The sequence below is a fragment of the Taeniopygia guttata genome, chromosome 31, assembly GCF_048771995.1.
Source record: "Taeniopygia guttata chromosome 31, bTaeGut7.mat, whole genome shotgun sequence".
Classification (NCBI taxonomy): domain Eukaryota; kingdom Metazoa; phylum Chordata; class Aves; order Passeriformes; family Estrildidae; genus Taeniopygia; species Taeniopygia guttata.
This window is the reverse complement of record NC_133056.1, coordinates 1,980,227-1,995,513: the sequence shown is the minus strand read 5'-3', so window position 1 is coordinate 1,995,513 and position 15,287 is coordinate 1,980,227. Positions and strand designations below refer to the sequence as shown.

Sequence of the window (15,287 nt, the reverse complement as noted above, 5' to 3'; positions counted from 1 at the left end):
CCCTCCCCACAACCCCGAGGTGTTGTTGAGCACCGGAGCGTGTTGAGCATTTTGGGGGGGGGGTTTGGGGGTGACAGTGACAGTGACAGTGACAATGTTGGGGGGCTGGGGGGGGTCTCAGGGGTCCAGCCCCCCCTCCATGAGGCGCCGCAGCTCGCGGGGGTCGCGGGGGGCCCCCCCCAGGGCGAGGTACCCCCCCAAAAACTGGTGCAGGGCGCGGGGGGGGGCCGAGAGCACCCGGAGCGCCAGAGTCAGGTCCCCGCGGAGCCACAGCCGCACCTGGGGGGGGGCGCGGGGTGAGACCCCTCCCCAAAATACCCCCAAATTCCTCCCAAAATCCCAGCGGGGTGAGACCCCTCCCCAAATTCCTCCCAAAGTCCCAGCGGGGTCAGACCCCTCCCCAAATTCCCCCCAAAATCCCACCGGGGTCAGACCCCTCCCCAAATTCCCCCCAAAACCCCACCGGGGTCAGACCCCTCCCCAAATTCCTCCCAAAATCCCAGCGGGGTCAGACCCCTCCCCAAAATCCCAGCGGGGTCAGACCCCCCCCCAAATCCCTCCCCAAATCCCACCGGGGTCAGACCCCTCCCCAAATCCCAGCGGGGTGAGACCCCTCCCCAAATTCCAGCGGGGTGAGACCCCTCCCCAAAATCCCTCCCCAAAATCCCTCCCAAAATCCCAGCGGGGTCAGACCCCTCCCCAAATTCCAGCGGGGTGAGACCCCTCCCAAAATCCCCCCCAAAATCCCCCCCAAAATCCCACCGGGGTCAGACCCCTCCCCAAAATCCCTCCCCAAAATCCCACCGGGGTCAGACCCCTCCCCAAAATCCCTCCCCAAAATCCTACCGGGATCAGACCTCTCCCCAAATCCCTCCCTCAGATCCCACCGGGGTGAGACCCCTCCCCAAAATCTCACCGGGGTGAGACCCCCCCCAAATCCCGCCGGGGTCAGACCCCCCCCCAAATCCCTCCCTCAGATCCCAGCGGGGTCAGACCCCCTCCCCAAAATCCCGCCGGGGTCAGACCCCCCTCAAAATCCCTCCCCAAATCCCTCCCCAAAATCCCGTCGGGGTGAGACCCCCCCAAAATCCCGCCGGGGCCGATCGGGGCCAGCCAGGGCAAACCAGTGCTCCCAGTCCATTCCCAGTCCATTCCCAGTTCCCGTCCCAGTCCCTCCCAGTCCCTCCCAGTGCTCCCAGTCCCCCCAGTGACCTGCCCGCTGTCCCAGTCCCTCCCAGTCCCTCCCAGTCCCCCCAGTGACCTGCCCGCTGTCCCAGTTCCCGTCCCAGTCCATTCCCAGTCCCCCCAGTGACCTGCCCGCTGTCCCAGTTCCCGTCCCAGTCCATTCCCAGTTGCCCCAGTGACCTGCCCGCTGTCCCAGTTCACGTCCCACCGCTCCAGTTCTCTGTAGCTCCACCCGCGCGCGGCTCCGCCGGGGCCGATCGGGACCCGCGACAGCCGCGAGGGGCCGAGAGCGAGGAGCTCATCCCGGGGGGCGCCCCGGAACCTGCGGGACCCCGAAACCGGGATGGGAACCCCAAAATACGGCTGGGAACCCCCAAAATCACCTGAGAGCCCCCAAAAATCACCTGAGAGCCCCCGGAACCTGCGGGACCCCAAAAACCGGGCTGGGAACCCCAAAAATACAGCTGGGAACCCCCAAATATCACCTGAGAGCCCCCCGGAACCTGCGGGACCCCAAAACCGGGCTGGGAACCCCAAAATACCGCTGGGAACCCCCCAAAAATCACCTGAGAAACCCCCGGAACCTGCGGGACCCCCCCCGAACACCTGGGACCCCTCTACCAGTTCCCTCCCAGTTTCCTCCCAGTCCCTCCCAGTTCCCTCCCAGTCCATTTCCAGTTCCCCCCCAGTGCCCCCAGTGCCCCCCCAGTCCCCCCCCAGTCCCTCCCAGTCCCCCCCAGTTCCTCCCAGTTCCCTCCCAGTTCCCTCCCAGTCCCCCCCAGTTCCTCCCAGTCCCCCCCAGTCCCTCCCAGTCCCTCCCAGTCCCTCCCAATCCCCTCCCAGTCCCCCCCAGTCCCTCCCAGTGCTCCCAGTGCTCCCAGTGCTCCCAGTACCTGACCACGAAGAGCCCCAGGCCGAAGCCGGGCAGGGCTCTCCACTCCTGCAGGAAGCGCAGCCGGGCCTGGGGGGGGCTCAGGGGCCCCTCCCGGAGCAGAACCGGCAACAGGCGCTGGGGGAACTGGGCAAAATGGGGCAAAAAATGGGGAAAAAATGGGGTAAAAATGGGGCAAAATGGGGGAAAAATGGGGCAAAAGTGGGGGTGAAAATGGGGCAGAAATGGGGCAGAAATGGGGGTGAAAATGGGGGTGAAAATGGGGTAAAATGGGGTAAAAATGGGGTGAAAATGGGGCAGAAATGGGGGTGAAAATGGGGCAGAAATGGGGGTGAAAATGGGGCAAAAATGGGGCAAAAATGGAGGTGAAAATGGGGCAGAAATGGGGGTGAAAATGGGGCAAAAATGGGGCAAAATAGGGCAAAAATGGGGCAAAAGTGGGGGTGAAAATGGGGCAGAATGGGGGTGAAAATGGGGCAAAAGTGGGGGTGAAAATGGGGCAGAATGGGGGTGAAAAAGGGGCAAAAATGGTGCAAAAGTGGGAGTGAAAATGGGGCAGAAATGGGGGTGAAAATGGGGCAAAAATGGGGTAAAAATGGGGCAAAAGTGGGGGTGAAAATGGGGCAGAAATGGGGGTGAAAATGGGGCAGAAATTGGGGTGAAAATGGGGCAAAAATGGGGCAGAAATGAGGGTGAAAATGGGGCAAAAATGGGGGTGAAAATGGGGCAGAATGGGGGTTAAAATGGGGGTTAAAATGGGGGTCAAAATGGGGCAAAATGGGGTAAAAATGGGGTAAAAATGGGGTTGAAAATGGGGGTGAAAATGGGGGTGAAAATGGGGCAAAAATGGGGCAAAAATGGGGGTGAAAATGGGGGTGAAAATGGGGGTGAAAATGGGGGTGAAAATAGGGCAAAAATTGGGTGAAAATGGAGCAAAAATGGGGGTGAAAATGGGGCAGAAATTGGGGTGAAAATGGGGCAAAAATGGGGCAAAATGGGGCAGAAATTGGGGTGAAAATGGGGCAAAAATGGGGGTGAAAATGGGGCAGAATGGGGTAAAAATGGGGCAAAAGTGGGGGTGAAAATGGGGCAGAAATGGTGGTGAAAATGGGGCAGAATGGGGTAAAAATGGGGCAAAAGTGGGGGTGAAAATGGGGTAAAAATGGGGTAAAAATGGGGGTGAAAATGGGGCAGAAATTGGGGTAAAAATGGGGCAAAATGGGGCAAAAGTGGGGGTGAAAATGGGGCAGAAATGGGTGTGAAAATGGGGCAAAAATGGGGGTGAAAATGGGGCAGAAATTGGGGTGAAAATGGGGCAAAAATGGGGTAAAAATGGGGGTGAAAATGGGGCAAAAATGGGGCAGAAATGGGGGTGAAAATGGGGCAGAAATGGGGGGCACTGGGTGAACTGGGGGGTTTAAAATAGGAGGGTTAAAATGTGGGGAGGGGTCTCTGGGTGGGTTTAAAATTTTGGGGGGGGTCACTGTGGGGATAAAAGTGGGGAGGGGTCTCTGGGGGGGTTAAAATGTGGGGAGGGGTCTCTGGGGGGTTAAAATGTGGATATTTGGGCGGGTTAAAATGGGGGGTCTCGGGGGGCTGGGTAAAAATGGGGGGTGGTCTCAGGGGGTTAAAATGGGGGGGGTCTCAGGGGGTTAAAATGGGGGGTCTCGGGGGGTTAAATTGGGGAGTGGTCTCAGGGGGTTAAAATGGGGGGTGGTCTCGGGGGGTTATAATGGGGGGTCTCAGGGGCTGGGTTAAATTGGGGGGGTCTCGGGGGGTTAAAATGGGGGGTGGTCTCGGGGGGATGGGTTAAATTGGGGGTGGTCTCAGGGGGTTAAAATGGGGGGGGTCTCAGGGGATGGGTTAAAATGGGGGGTCTCGGGGGGCTGGGTTATAATGGGGGGTGGTCTCAGGGGGATAAAATGGGGGGGTTCTCAGGGGCTGGTTAAAATGGGGTGGTCTCAGGGGATGGGTTAAAATGGGGGGGGTCTTGGGGGGTTAAAATGGGGGGTCTCGGGGTGTGGGTAAATTGGGGGGGTCTCGGGGGGCTGGGTTAAAATGGGGGGTCTCGGGGTGTGGGTAAATTGGGGGGGGTCTCGGGGGGCTGGGTTAAAATGGGGGGTCTCGGGGTGTGGGTAAATTGGGGGGGGTCTCGGGGGGCTGGGTAAATGGGGGGGGGTCTCAGGGGTCTGGGTAAATTGGGGGGGGGTCTCGGGGGTCTGGGTTAAATTGGGGGGGGTCTCGGGGGTCCCGTACCTGCTGCCCCTTCAGCCGGCGCTGCAGGCGGGGGGGCAGCAGCCGCCGGGGGTCCGGGGGGTCCCGGGGGGGGGTCCCGGGGGGGTCTCCCCGCTGCGGCCGCCCCCCCCCCAGGACCCCCAGGACCCCCCGGAGCTGCGCCCGCAGCGCGGGGGGCGGCGGGGACCCCTCCCCAAAAGCGGCCGCGCGGCAGCCGCAGACCCACCGGGCGAATTGGGGGGCCTGGGGGGGGGCGCGGGGGGTGAACCCCAAAATTCCCCCCACCCCCCGATCCCCCCCAGCCCCCCAAATCCCCCCGGGACCTCCCAAGACCCCCCGGGACCACCCGAGACCCCCCAGGACCCCCCAAATCCCCTCTCAGACACCCCCAAATCCCCCCGGGACCCCCCAGGATCCCCCCGGGACCCTCCAGGACCCCCCAGGACCCCCCCAGGACCCCCCAGGACCCCCCAGGTGCATTCGGGACCCCCAAGGATCCCCTCACACCCTCCAGGACCCCCCAAATCCCCTCTGGGAACCCTCCAGGACCCCTCAAGAGCTCCCCAGGACCCCCCCCAGCACCCCTCAGGTGCCCTCAGGACCCCCCTGGACCCCCCAAATCCCCCCCGGGACCCCCCAAATCCCCCCCGGGACCCCCCAAATCCCCCCCGGGACCCCCCAAATCCCCTCTGGGACCCCCCAAATCCCCCCCGGGACCCCCTGGGACCCCCCAAATCCCCCCCGGGACCCCCCAAATCCCCCCGGGACCCCCAAATCCCCCCCGGGACCCCCCAAATCCCCCCGGGACCCCCACCCACATCGCGGCACCGCAGGAGGGTCTCGCTGCCCCCTCCCGGGCCCGGCAGCCGCAGTTTGATGCCGAATTTCTGCGCCCCCAAATCCACCTGGGGGGTCACCTCCGAGCCTGGGGGGATTTGGGGGGTCAGGGGGGTCCCGGGGGGGTCCCGGGGGGGATTTGGGGGGTCAGGGGGGTCCCGGGGGGGTCCCGGGGGGGTCCCGGAGGGAATTTGGGGGGTTCCAGAAGGGGTTTGAGGGGAATTCGGGGGCCCTGAGGGAATTTGAGGGGTCCCAGATGGGATTTGGGGGGTCCCGGGAGGGGATTTTGGGGGTCTCAGGGGGATTGGGGTGCCCTGAGGGGATCCCAGAGGGGATTTGGGGGTCCCAAAGGGGTCTAGGGGGTGGATTTGGGGGTCCCGGGGGGGATTAGGGGGTGCTGGGGGGGGTTTGGGGTAATTTGGGGTCCCTGGGGGGGTTTGGGGTAATTTGGGGTCCCGGGGGGGGTTCCCAGGGCGGTTTGGGGGTCCCAGGGCGGTTTGGGGGTCCCTGGGGGGGTTTTGGGGTAATTTGGGGGTCCGGGGGGGTTTTGGGGTGATTTGGGGGTCCCAGGGCGGTTTGGGGGTCCCGGGGGGGGGTTGGGGGTAATTTGGGGGTCCGGGGTTTGGGGGTCTCACCTCGGAGGTTCAGCTGCTGTTGGGGTCCCCCCGAGCTCGGGGGGGTCCAGAGCGACAGCGACGACCCCCTGAGCACCGCCCGGGTGGGGGAGGGGCGGGACCCCCGGAACGGCCACGGGGAGGGGCTGCGGACCCCCAAATTGGGGGGATTTGGGTTAGGGGGACCCCAAAATGGGCACAGGGGGGTTTGGGGACCCCAAATTTGGGGGATTGGGGGTTAGGGAGACCCCAAAATGGGCACAGGAGGGTTTGGGGACCCCCAAATTTGGGGATTGGGGTTAGGGAGACCCCAAAATGGGCACAGGGGGGTTTGGGGACCCCCAAATTGGGGGGGATTGGGGTTAGGGGGACCCCAAAATGGGCACAGGAGGGTTTGGGGACCCCAAATTTGGGGATTTGGGGGGGGGTCGGGGGGTACCTGAGGATCTCCAGCTCCTCCTCCAGCTCGGGGGGGGCTCCGCGCGCCTCCTGGGGACCCCCCGGACCCTCCGTGAGCCCCCCAAATCCCCCCAGTGTCCCCCAGTGCCCCCAGTGCCCTCCCAGTGCTCCCAGTCCCTCCCAGTCCCTCCCAGTGCCCCCCCAGTCCCTCCCAGTGCCCCCCCAGTGCCCCCCAGTGCCCCCAGTGCCCCCCAGTGCCCCCCCAGTGCCCCCCCAGTGCCCCCCCAGTGCCCCCAGTGCCCCCCAGTGCCCCCCCAGTGCCCCCCCAGTGCCCCCCAGTGCCCCCAGTGCCCCCCAGTGCCCCCCCAGTGCCCCCCCAGTACCCCCAGTGCTCCCAGTGCCCCCCAGTGCCCCCCAGTGTCCCCCCAGTGCCCCCCCCAGTGCTCCCAGTGCCCCCCCAGTGCCCCCCCAGTGCTCCCAGTGCCCCCCAGTGCCCCCCCCAGTGCCCCCCAGTGCTCCCCCAGTGCTCCCAGTCCCCCCCAGTGCCCCCCAGTGCCCCCTCAGTGCCCCCCCAGTGCTCCCAGTGCCCCCCAGTCCATCCCAGTGCCCCCCCAGTGCCCCCCCAGTGCCCCCCCAGTGCTCCCAGTGCCCCCCCAGTGCCCCCCCAGTGCTCCCAGTACACCCCCAGTGCCCCCCCAGTGCCCCCCCAGTGCCCCCCAGTGCCCCCCCAGTGCTCCCAGTACACCCCCAGTGCCCCCCCAGTGCCCCCTCAGTGCCCCCCCAGTGCCCCCCAGTGCCCCCTCAGTGCCCCCCCAGTGCCCCCCAGTGCCCCCTCAGTGCCCCCCCAGTGCCCCCCAGTGCCCCCTCAGTGCCCCCCCAGTGCCCCCCAGTGCCCCCTCAGTGCCCCCCAGTGCTCCCAGTGCCCCCCAGTCCATCCCAGTGCCCCCCCAGTGCCCCCCCAGTGCCCCCCCAGTGCTCCCAGTGCCCCCCAGTGCCCCCCCAGTGCCCCCCAAATCCCCCCCAGTGCCCCCCCAGTGCCCCCCCAGTGCCCCCCCAGTGCTCCCAGTGCCCCCCAGTGCCCCCCCAGTGCTCCCAGTGCCCCCCCAGTGCCCCCCCAGTGCTCCCAGTGCCCCCCCAGTGCCCCCCCAGTTCCCTCCCAGTCCCTCCCAGTCCCTCCCAGTATATCCCAGTCCCTCTCACGGGGGTCCCGCCGCCCCCCAGGCTCAGCTCGAGCCGCTCCAGGGCCGCGTTCAGGTCCGGCTCGGGGGTCTCGGTGGGTTTGGGGGTCTCGGGGGTCTCGGGGGGGTCCCCCCACTCCGCCCCCTCCTCCTCCCCCTCGATCAGGTACTGGGGGGCGAGAGGGGATTTGGGGAGGGGTCCCGGGGGGATTTTGGGGCGCAGGGAGATTTGGGGGGGCTCCCAGGGGAGTTTTTGGGGGGTTTGGGGCGTTCCCGGGTGGTTTTGGGGCGCCCCCGGGGCTGTTTTTGGGGTTCCCAGGGCCGGTTTTGGGATATTTCGGAGGGGGTTTGGGGTGTTTTTGGGGGTGTTTTTGGGGTGTTTTGGGGGTTGCTTTTGGCTGTTTTTGGGGGTGTTTTTGGGGTGTTTCAGGGTTGGTTTTTGCTGGTTTTGGGGGGTGTTTTTGGGGGGTGTTTTTGGGGGGTGTTTTTGGGGGGTGTTTTTAGGGTGTTTTGGGGTTGGTTTTTGCTGGTTTTGGGGGTGTTTTGGGGTGTTTCGGGGTGTTTTGGGGGTGTTTTGGGGTTGTTTTTGGGGGGTGTTTTTGGGGGTGTTTCTGGGGTGTTTTGGGGTTGGTTTTAGCTGTTTTTGAGGGGTGTTTTTGGGCTGTTTTTGGGGTGGTTTTGGGTTGGTTTTGGGGTGTTTTTAAGGGGGGGTTTTGGGGTGTTTTTGGGTGGTTTTGGGGGGTGTTTTTGGGGGTGTTTTTGGGGTGTTTTTGGGGTGGTTTTGGGTTGGTTTTGGCTGGTTTTGGGGGTGGTTTTGGGGTGTTTTGGGGTTGGTTTTGGCTGTTTTTGGGGATGTTTTTGGGGCTGTTTTTGGGGTGTTTCGGGGTGTTTTGGGGTTGGTTTTGGGGGGTGTTTTTGGGGTTGTTTTTGGCTGTTTTTGGGGGGTGTTTTTGGGCTGTTTTTGGGGTGGTTTTGGGGTGTTTTTGGGGTGTTTTTGGGGTGTTTTTGGGGTGTTTCGGGGTGTTTTTGGGTTGGTTTGGGGTGTTTTTGGGGGTGTTTTTGGGGTGTTTTTGGGTTGGTTGTGGCTGTTTTTGGGGGGTGTTTTTGGGGTGGTTTTGGGTTGGTTTTGAGTGTTTTTGGGGAAGGTTTTGGGGTGGTTTTGGGGCTGGTTTTGGGTGTTTCTGGGGGGTGTTTTTGGGTTGGTTTTGGGGTGTTTTTGGGGGTGTTTTTGGGGTGTTTCGGGGTGTTTTGGGGTTGGTTTTAGCTGTTTTTGAGGGGTGTTTTTGGGGTGTTTTTGGGGTGTTTTTGGGGTTGGTTTTGGCTGTTTTTTGGGGGTGTTTTTGGGCTGTTTTTGGGGGGTGTTTTTGGGTTGGTTTTGGGGTGTTTTTGGGGTGTTTTGGGGCTGTTTTTGGGGTTGGTTTTGGGTGTTTTGGGGGGTGTTTTTGGGCTGTTTTTGGGGGGTGGTTTGGGGTTGCTTTTGGAGGTGTTTTTGGGGTGTTTTGGGGTTGTTTTTGGGGTGTTTTTGGGGGTGTTTATGGGGTGTTTTGGGGTTGTTTTTGGCTGTTTTTGGGGGGTGTTTTTGGGCTGTTTTTGGGCTGTTTTTGGGGTGTTTCGGGGTTGGTTTTGGCTGTTTTTGAGGGCTGTTTTTGGGGCTGTATTTGGGGTGGTTTTGGGCTGTTTTTGGGGGGTGTTTTTGGAGGGTGTTTTGGGGTTGGTTCTGGCTGGTTTTTGGGGGTGTTTTTGGGCTGTTTTTGGGCTGTTTTTGGGCTGTTTTGGGGGTGTTTGGGGGTTGGTAGTGGCTGTTTTTGGGGGTGTTTTTGGGCTGTTTTTGGGCTGTTTTTGGGCTGTTTTGGGGGTGTTTTTGGGGTGTTTTGGGCTGTTTCGGGTACCTGCAGCGCGGCGAAGCGCAGCCCCTGCTCCTCGCTGCACTCGAGCTCCTCGCTCAGGATCTCCCCCAGCGCCTCCTCCTGCAGCAGCGCCACGCGCGGCCCCTCCTGGGGGCGGATTTTGGGGGGGCTGCGACCCCCGGGACCCCCAAAACCCCTCCCGGGGACCCCCACAGACCCCCTCCCACGGACCCCAAAGTGTCTTGGGGGGGACGTGACCCACAGGGACCCCAAAAACCCCTCCTGGGACCCCCAAAATCCCTGCCAGGTAACCGGGGGGCGGATTTGGGGTACCTGAGTGGGTTTTGGGGGTCTCTGGGTGTATTTTGGGGGTACCCGGGAGGGTTTGGGTTCCCCAGGAGGGTTTGGCGGTACCCGGGCAGGTTTTGGTGTACCTGGGGGGGTTTCTGGGGGTACCTGAGGGTATTTTGGGGGTACCCAAGTGGATTTTGGGGGTGCCCGGGTGGATTTTGGGGGTCCCCAGGTGGATTTTGGGGTCTCCAGGTGGATTTTGGGGTGCCCGGGTGTATTTTGGGGGTCTCCAGGTGGATTTTGGGGGTACTGGGCAGGGATTTTGGGGTGCCCAGCTGTGTTTGGGGTACCTGTGGGTCCAGCCCCACGGCACACGGGTATTTGAAGCGCAGCTCCAGCTCCTCATCCTCAGCCACGTCCTGCTCCAGCAGCGCCCGGCCCACGTCCAGCCAGCTGGGGGCGGGGCCGGGATGGGACACGCCCACGGGCCACGCCCACTGCCCGGGCCACGCCCACGGGCCACACACAAACACAAACCACGCCCACGGGCCACGCCCACAGCCCGGACCACGCCCATGGGCCACGCCCACTACCCGGGCCACGCCAACAGGCCACGCCCATAGCCCGGGCCACGCCCACAGACCACGCCCAAACACAAACCACGCCCACAACCAACGCCCAAATTACAGACCACGCCCACCGACCACGCCCACAGCCCGGACCACGCCCATGGGCCACGCCCACCACCCGGGCCACGCCAACAGGCCACGCCCATAGCCCGGGACACGCCCACAGACCACACCCAACCCCAAACCACGCCCCCAAACCCCACCCAAAATACAAACCACGCCCACAGAGCCCATCCCAAACCAAAACCACGCCCACAATTCCCACCCAAACCACACCCCCAAACCACACCCAAACCCCAAACCACGCCCCCAAACCCTACCCAAAATCAAACTACGCCCCAAACCACACCCAAAACCAAGCCACGCCCCCAAACCCCACCTAAATCACGGACCACGCCCCCAAACCGCACCCAAACACAAACCACGCCCCCAAACCCCACCCAAACCAAAACCACGCCCCCAAACCGCACTTAAACCACGGACCACGCCCACAGACCACACCCAAATACAAACCACGCCCACAAGCCCCACCCAAAATACAGACCACGCCCCCAAACCGCACCCAAACCACGCCCCCAAACCCCACCCAAACCCCACCCAAACCCCACCCAAACCCCACCCAAACCACGCCCCCAAACCCCACTTAAATCCCGGACCACGCCCCCAAACGCCACCCAAACACAGACCCCGCCCCGCCCCGCCCTACCGCGCGTGCCGCCGCGCCCGCCACCTTTGGGCGCTCCCGGGGGGGCTCCGGGGGGGTCCCGGGGGTGCCCCCCGCCCGTTTTTGGGGCTCCGCAGGGCCCGGAGCTGCTCCGGGGGCAGCGGGGGGGGCGGGGCCTCCTCTGGGGGGAGGGGCGGCGGTGGGGGAGGGGCGGGGCCGGGGGCGGGGCCAGCGACCCCTCCCCCACCTGCCCCTCCCCCCTCACCCGCCCCTCCCCCACCCGCCCCTCCCCCACCCGCCCCTCCCCCTCACCCGCCCAGGGCCGCAGGTGGGTCAGGTCCAGGTCGGGGGGGCCGCGCCCCTCCCCCCCCTCGGGCCGCAGCAGCGACAGTTCCTCGGGGTGGGGCACCCCTGAGAGAGACCCCAGACCCAATTCATTCATTATCACACCCCTGAGAGAGACCCCAGACCCAATTCATTCATTATCACACCCCTGAGAGAGACCCCAGACCCAATTCACACCCAATTCATTCATTACACCCCTGAGAGAGACCCCAGACCCAATTCATTCATTAATTACACCCCTGAGAGAGACCCCAGACCCAATTCATTCATTATCACACCCCTGAGAGAGACCCCAGACCCAATTCACACCCAATTCACACCCCTGAGAGAGACCCCAGACCCAATTCATTATCACACCCCTGAGAGAGACCCCAGACCCAATTCATCATCACACCCCTGAGAGAGACCCCAGACCCAATTCATTCATTAATTACACCCCTGCGGGAGACCCCAGACCCAATTAATACCCAACTCACACCCCTGAGAGAGACCCCAGACCCAATTCATCATCACACCCCTGAGAGAGACCCCAGACCCAATTCACACCCCTGAGACCCCAGACCCAATTCATTCACTCACACCCCTGCGGGAGACCCCAGACCCAATTCACACCCCTGAGAGAGACCCCAGACCCAATTCATTATCACACCCCTGAGAGAGACCCCAGACCCAATTCATTCATTATCACACCCCTGAGAGAGACCCCAGACCCAATTCATCATTACACCCCTGCGGGAGACCCCAGACCCAATTCATTCATTACACCCCTGCGGGAGACCCCAGACCCAATTCATCATTACACCCCTGAGAGAGACCCCAGACCCAATTCATCATTACACCCCTGAGAGAGACCCCAGACCCAATTCACACCCAATTCATTCACACCCCTGCGGGAGACCCCAGACCCAATTCACACCCAATTCATTCACACCCCTGAGAGAGACCCCAGACCCAATTCATTATCACACCCCTGAGAGAGACCCCAGACCCAATTCACACCCCTGCGGGAGACCCCAGACCCAATTCACACCCCGAGAGCCCATAGGGACACCCCGAACACACCCAGAGACCCCAGACCCAATTCACACCCCAGACCCACCGAGCAGCCCGCAGACCCCCCAGGGAAGCCCCCAGACCCCCCAGGGAAGCCCCCAGACCCACCGAGCAGCCCCCAGACCCCCCAGGGCAGCTCCCAGACCCCCCAGGGCAGCCCCCAGACCCACCGAGCAGCCCCCAGACCCCCCAGGGAAGCCCCCAGACCCACCGAGCAGCCCGCAGACCCACCGAGCAGCCCGCAGACCCCCCAGGGCAGCTCCCAGACCCCCCAGGGAAGCCCCCAGACCCCCCCAGGGAAGCCCCCAGACCCACCGAGCAGCCCCCAGACCCCCCAGGGAAGCCCCCAGACCCACCGAGCAGCCCACAGACCCACCGAGCAGCCCCCAGACCCCCCAGGGAAGCCCCCAGACCCACCGAGCAGCCCACAGACCCCCAATAACCCCCTCAGGGAAGCCCCCAGACCCCTCTGGGCAGCCCCCAGACCCACGGAGCAGCCCCCAGACCCCCCAGGGAAGCCCCCAGACCCCCCGAGCAGCCCCCAGACCACCCAGGGAAGCCCCCAGACCCACCGAGAGAAGCCCCCAGACCCACCGAGCAGCCCTCAGACCCACCGAGCAGCCCCCAGACCCACCGAGCAGCCCCCAGACCCACCGAGCAGCCCCCAGACCCCCCAATAACCCCCCCAGAGCAGCCCGCAGACCCACCGAGCAGCCCCCAGACCCACCGAGCAGCCCGCAGACCCCTCTGGGCAGCCCCCAGACCCCCCAGGGAAGCCCCCAGACCCACCGAGCAGCCCGCAGACCACCGCCACCGCCCGGCCGGGGGTCGCGGCGAAGTCGAGGCGCAGCCTCAGGACCCCCCCCCGGGGCAGCCGCAGCCTCAGGGGGCGGTACCGGGGGGCGAAGCGGAGCCGGGACCCCCCCCCCGACCCCCAGCGCCTCCAGCGTGGGGGAGGGGCTGAGCAGCCACCGCCGCCGCTGCGCCCACCAGAGAGCGTGACCGGCCCACGGGCCGGGGTCACCTGGGGACACGCGTGGGGGGCGCTGGGGGGCGCTGGGGGGCGCTGGGGGGCGCTGGGGGGCGTTGGGGGGCGCTGGGGGGCTGAAATGGGGGCTGGGGTACCCCTAAAGTGCATTTGCGGGGGGGGGCTGGGGTGTCCCTAGAGTGCATTTGGGGGGGTTAATGGGGGTTTGGGGGGGCTTTGGGGGGCTGAAATGGGGGCTGGGGTACCCCAAAGTGCATGGGGGGGATGGGCTGGGGGGTTGGGGGGCTTTGGGGGGGGATGGGGTACCCCTAAAGTGCATCTGGGGGAGCTGAGGTACCCCAAAAGTGCATTTGGGGGGGGTTAATGGGGGTTTGGGGGGCTTTGGGGGCGCTGGGGTACCCCTAAAGTGCATCGGGGGGGGGCTGGGGTACCCCTAGAGTGCATCGGGGGGGGCTGGGATGGGGGGTGGGGGGGCTTTGGGGGGGCTGGGGTACCCCAAACTGCGTCTGGGGGGGGTTGAGGTGCCCCTAAAGTGCATTTGGGGGGGGCTGAAATGGGGGATTGGGGGGCTTTTGGGGGGCTTTGGGGGGGATGGGGTACCCCAAATCTGCACCGGGGGGGGCTGAGGTACCCCTAAAGTGCATCTGGGGGGGTGAAATGGGGGCTGGGGTACCCCAAACTGCGTTGTGGGGGGCTGGGATGGGGGTTTGGGGGGCTTTGGGGGGCTTTGGGGGGCTTTGGGGGGCTGGGGTACCCCTAAAGTCCATCGGGGGGGGGCTGAGGTACCCCTAGAGTGCATTTGGGGGGGGTTAATGGGGGTTTGGGGGGGCTTTTGGGGGGGATGGGGTACCCCAAACTGCGTCTGGGGGGGCTGGGATGGGGAGATGGGGGGGCTTTGGGGGGGCTTTGGGGGGCTGGGGTACCCCAAACCTGCACTGGGGGGGGTTTGGGTACCCCAAAAGTGCATCTGGGGGGGTTAATGGAGGACTGGGGGGGCTTTGGGAGAGTTGGGGGGGGCCCCAGGGGTCACCCCCCCCTCCCCTCCCCCCCCAAACCACATCCGGGGCTCGGGGGGGGGAGGGGCGCTCCGGGGCTATTTTTAGCGCGCGGGTCCCTTATCGGCCCGGGGGGGGGGAGGGGCGGGAAGTGGGGGGGACGTGGGGGGGAAATGGGGGGGACCCGATAAGAGCGGAGCCCCTCCCCCACCCCAAACCCCCGAACCCACCCCGAACCCACAACCCAAAACCGGCCCCGGGGGGGGAGGGGACAACTGTCCCGAGTGGGGGATGGGGCTGCCCGTGGGTCACTCCGTGGGTCACTCCGTGGGTCACTCCGTGGGTCACTCAATGGTCACCCGTGGGTCACTCCGTGGGTCAGTCCGTGGGTCACTCAATGGTCAGTCCGTGGGTCAGTCCGTGGGTCACTCCGTGGGTCACTCCGTGGGTCACTCAATGGTCACCCGTGGGTCACTCCGTGGGTCAGTCCGTGGGTCACTCAATGGTCAGTCCGTGGGTCACTCCGTGGGTCAGTCCGTGGGTCAGTCCGTGGGTCAGTCCGTGGTCACTCAATGGTCACTCCTGGTCACTCCTGGTCACTCCTGGTCACTCCTGGTCAGTCCTGGTCACCCCTGGTCACCCGTGGTCACTCAGTGGTCACCCGTGGGTCACTCACCCAGCGTTTCCAGGAGGCGCCGCACGAGCCCCGCGATCGGCAGGTCCGCGGTGACACAGAGGGTGAGGACGCGGGGGTGGCACTGTCCCCCCTGTCCCCACTCGTGTCCCTGTCCCTGTCCCCACTCGTGTCCCGCCTCCACCTCCACGCGCAGCTCGAACGATCCGTCGATCTCTTCGCCCGTGGCCGTTTTCAGCCCCGCCATGGCCACGAGTGTCCCCAAATGTCCCCAAAGTGTCCCCGAGTGTCCCCGAGTGTCCCCGAGTGTCCCGGAGTGTCCCCGAGTGTCCCCAAAGTGTCCCCAAAGTGTCCCCAAAGTGTCCCCGAGTGTCCCCGGAGTGTCCCCGGAGTGTCCCCGAGTGTCCCCAAAGTGTCCCCGAGTGTCCCCAAAGTGTCCCCGGAGTGTCCCCGAGTGTCCCCGGAGTGTCCCCGAGTGTCCCCGAGTGTCCCCGAGTGTCC

The 15,287-nt window shown here is 64.5% G+C and overlaps 1 protein-coding gene across 1 annotated transcript; it reads right to left on the bottom strand.

Moving 5' to 3' along the window:
• Nucleotides 1–117: 117 nt before the first annotated feature.
• On the bottom strand, nt 118–15,033 carry LOC140681046 (fermitin family homolog 3-like). The gene is made up of 13 exons (XM_072920216.1): nt 14,954–15,033; nt 12,959–13,245; nt 11,084–11,182; nt 9,829–10,067; nt 9,230–9,334; nt 7,363–7,509; nt 6,203–6,252; nt 5,785–5,909; nt 5,131–5,237; nt 4,334–4,555; nt 2,079–2,203; nt 1,366–1,507; nt 118–279 (listed from the first exon to the last, which is right to left on the bottom strand). Exons 1-13 carry the CDS (start codon nt 15,031–15,033, stop codon nt 118–120), a joined length of 1,890 nt encoding a protein of 629 aa, XP_072776317.1.
• Between the last annotated feature and the right edge of the window lie 254 nt (nt 15,034–15,287).

Coding starts and splice junctions, on each gene's coding strand:
- LOC140681046 (XM_072920216.1), bottom strand. CDS start 15,033: ATGGCGGGGCTGAAAACGGCCACGGGCGAAGAGATCGACGGATCGTTC. Junction 5,238..5,784: donor ACAGCAGCTGAACCTCCGAG/GTGAGACCCCCA, acceptor AAATCCCCCCAG/GCTCGGAGGTGACCCCCCAG. Junction 280..1,365: donor TGAACTGGGACAGCGGGCAG/GTCACTGGGGCA, acceptor GCCCCCCCCCAG/GTGCGGCTGTGGCTCCGCGG.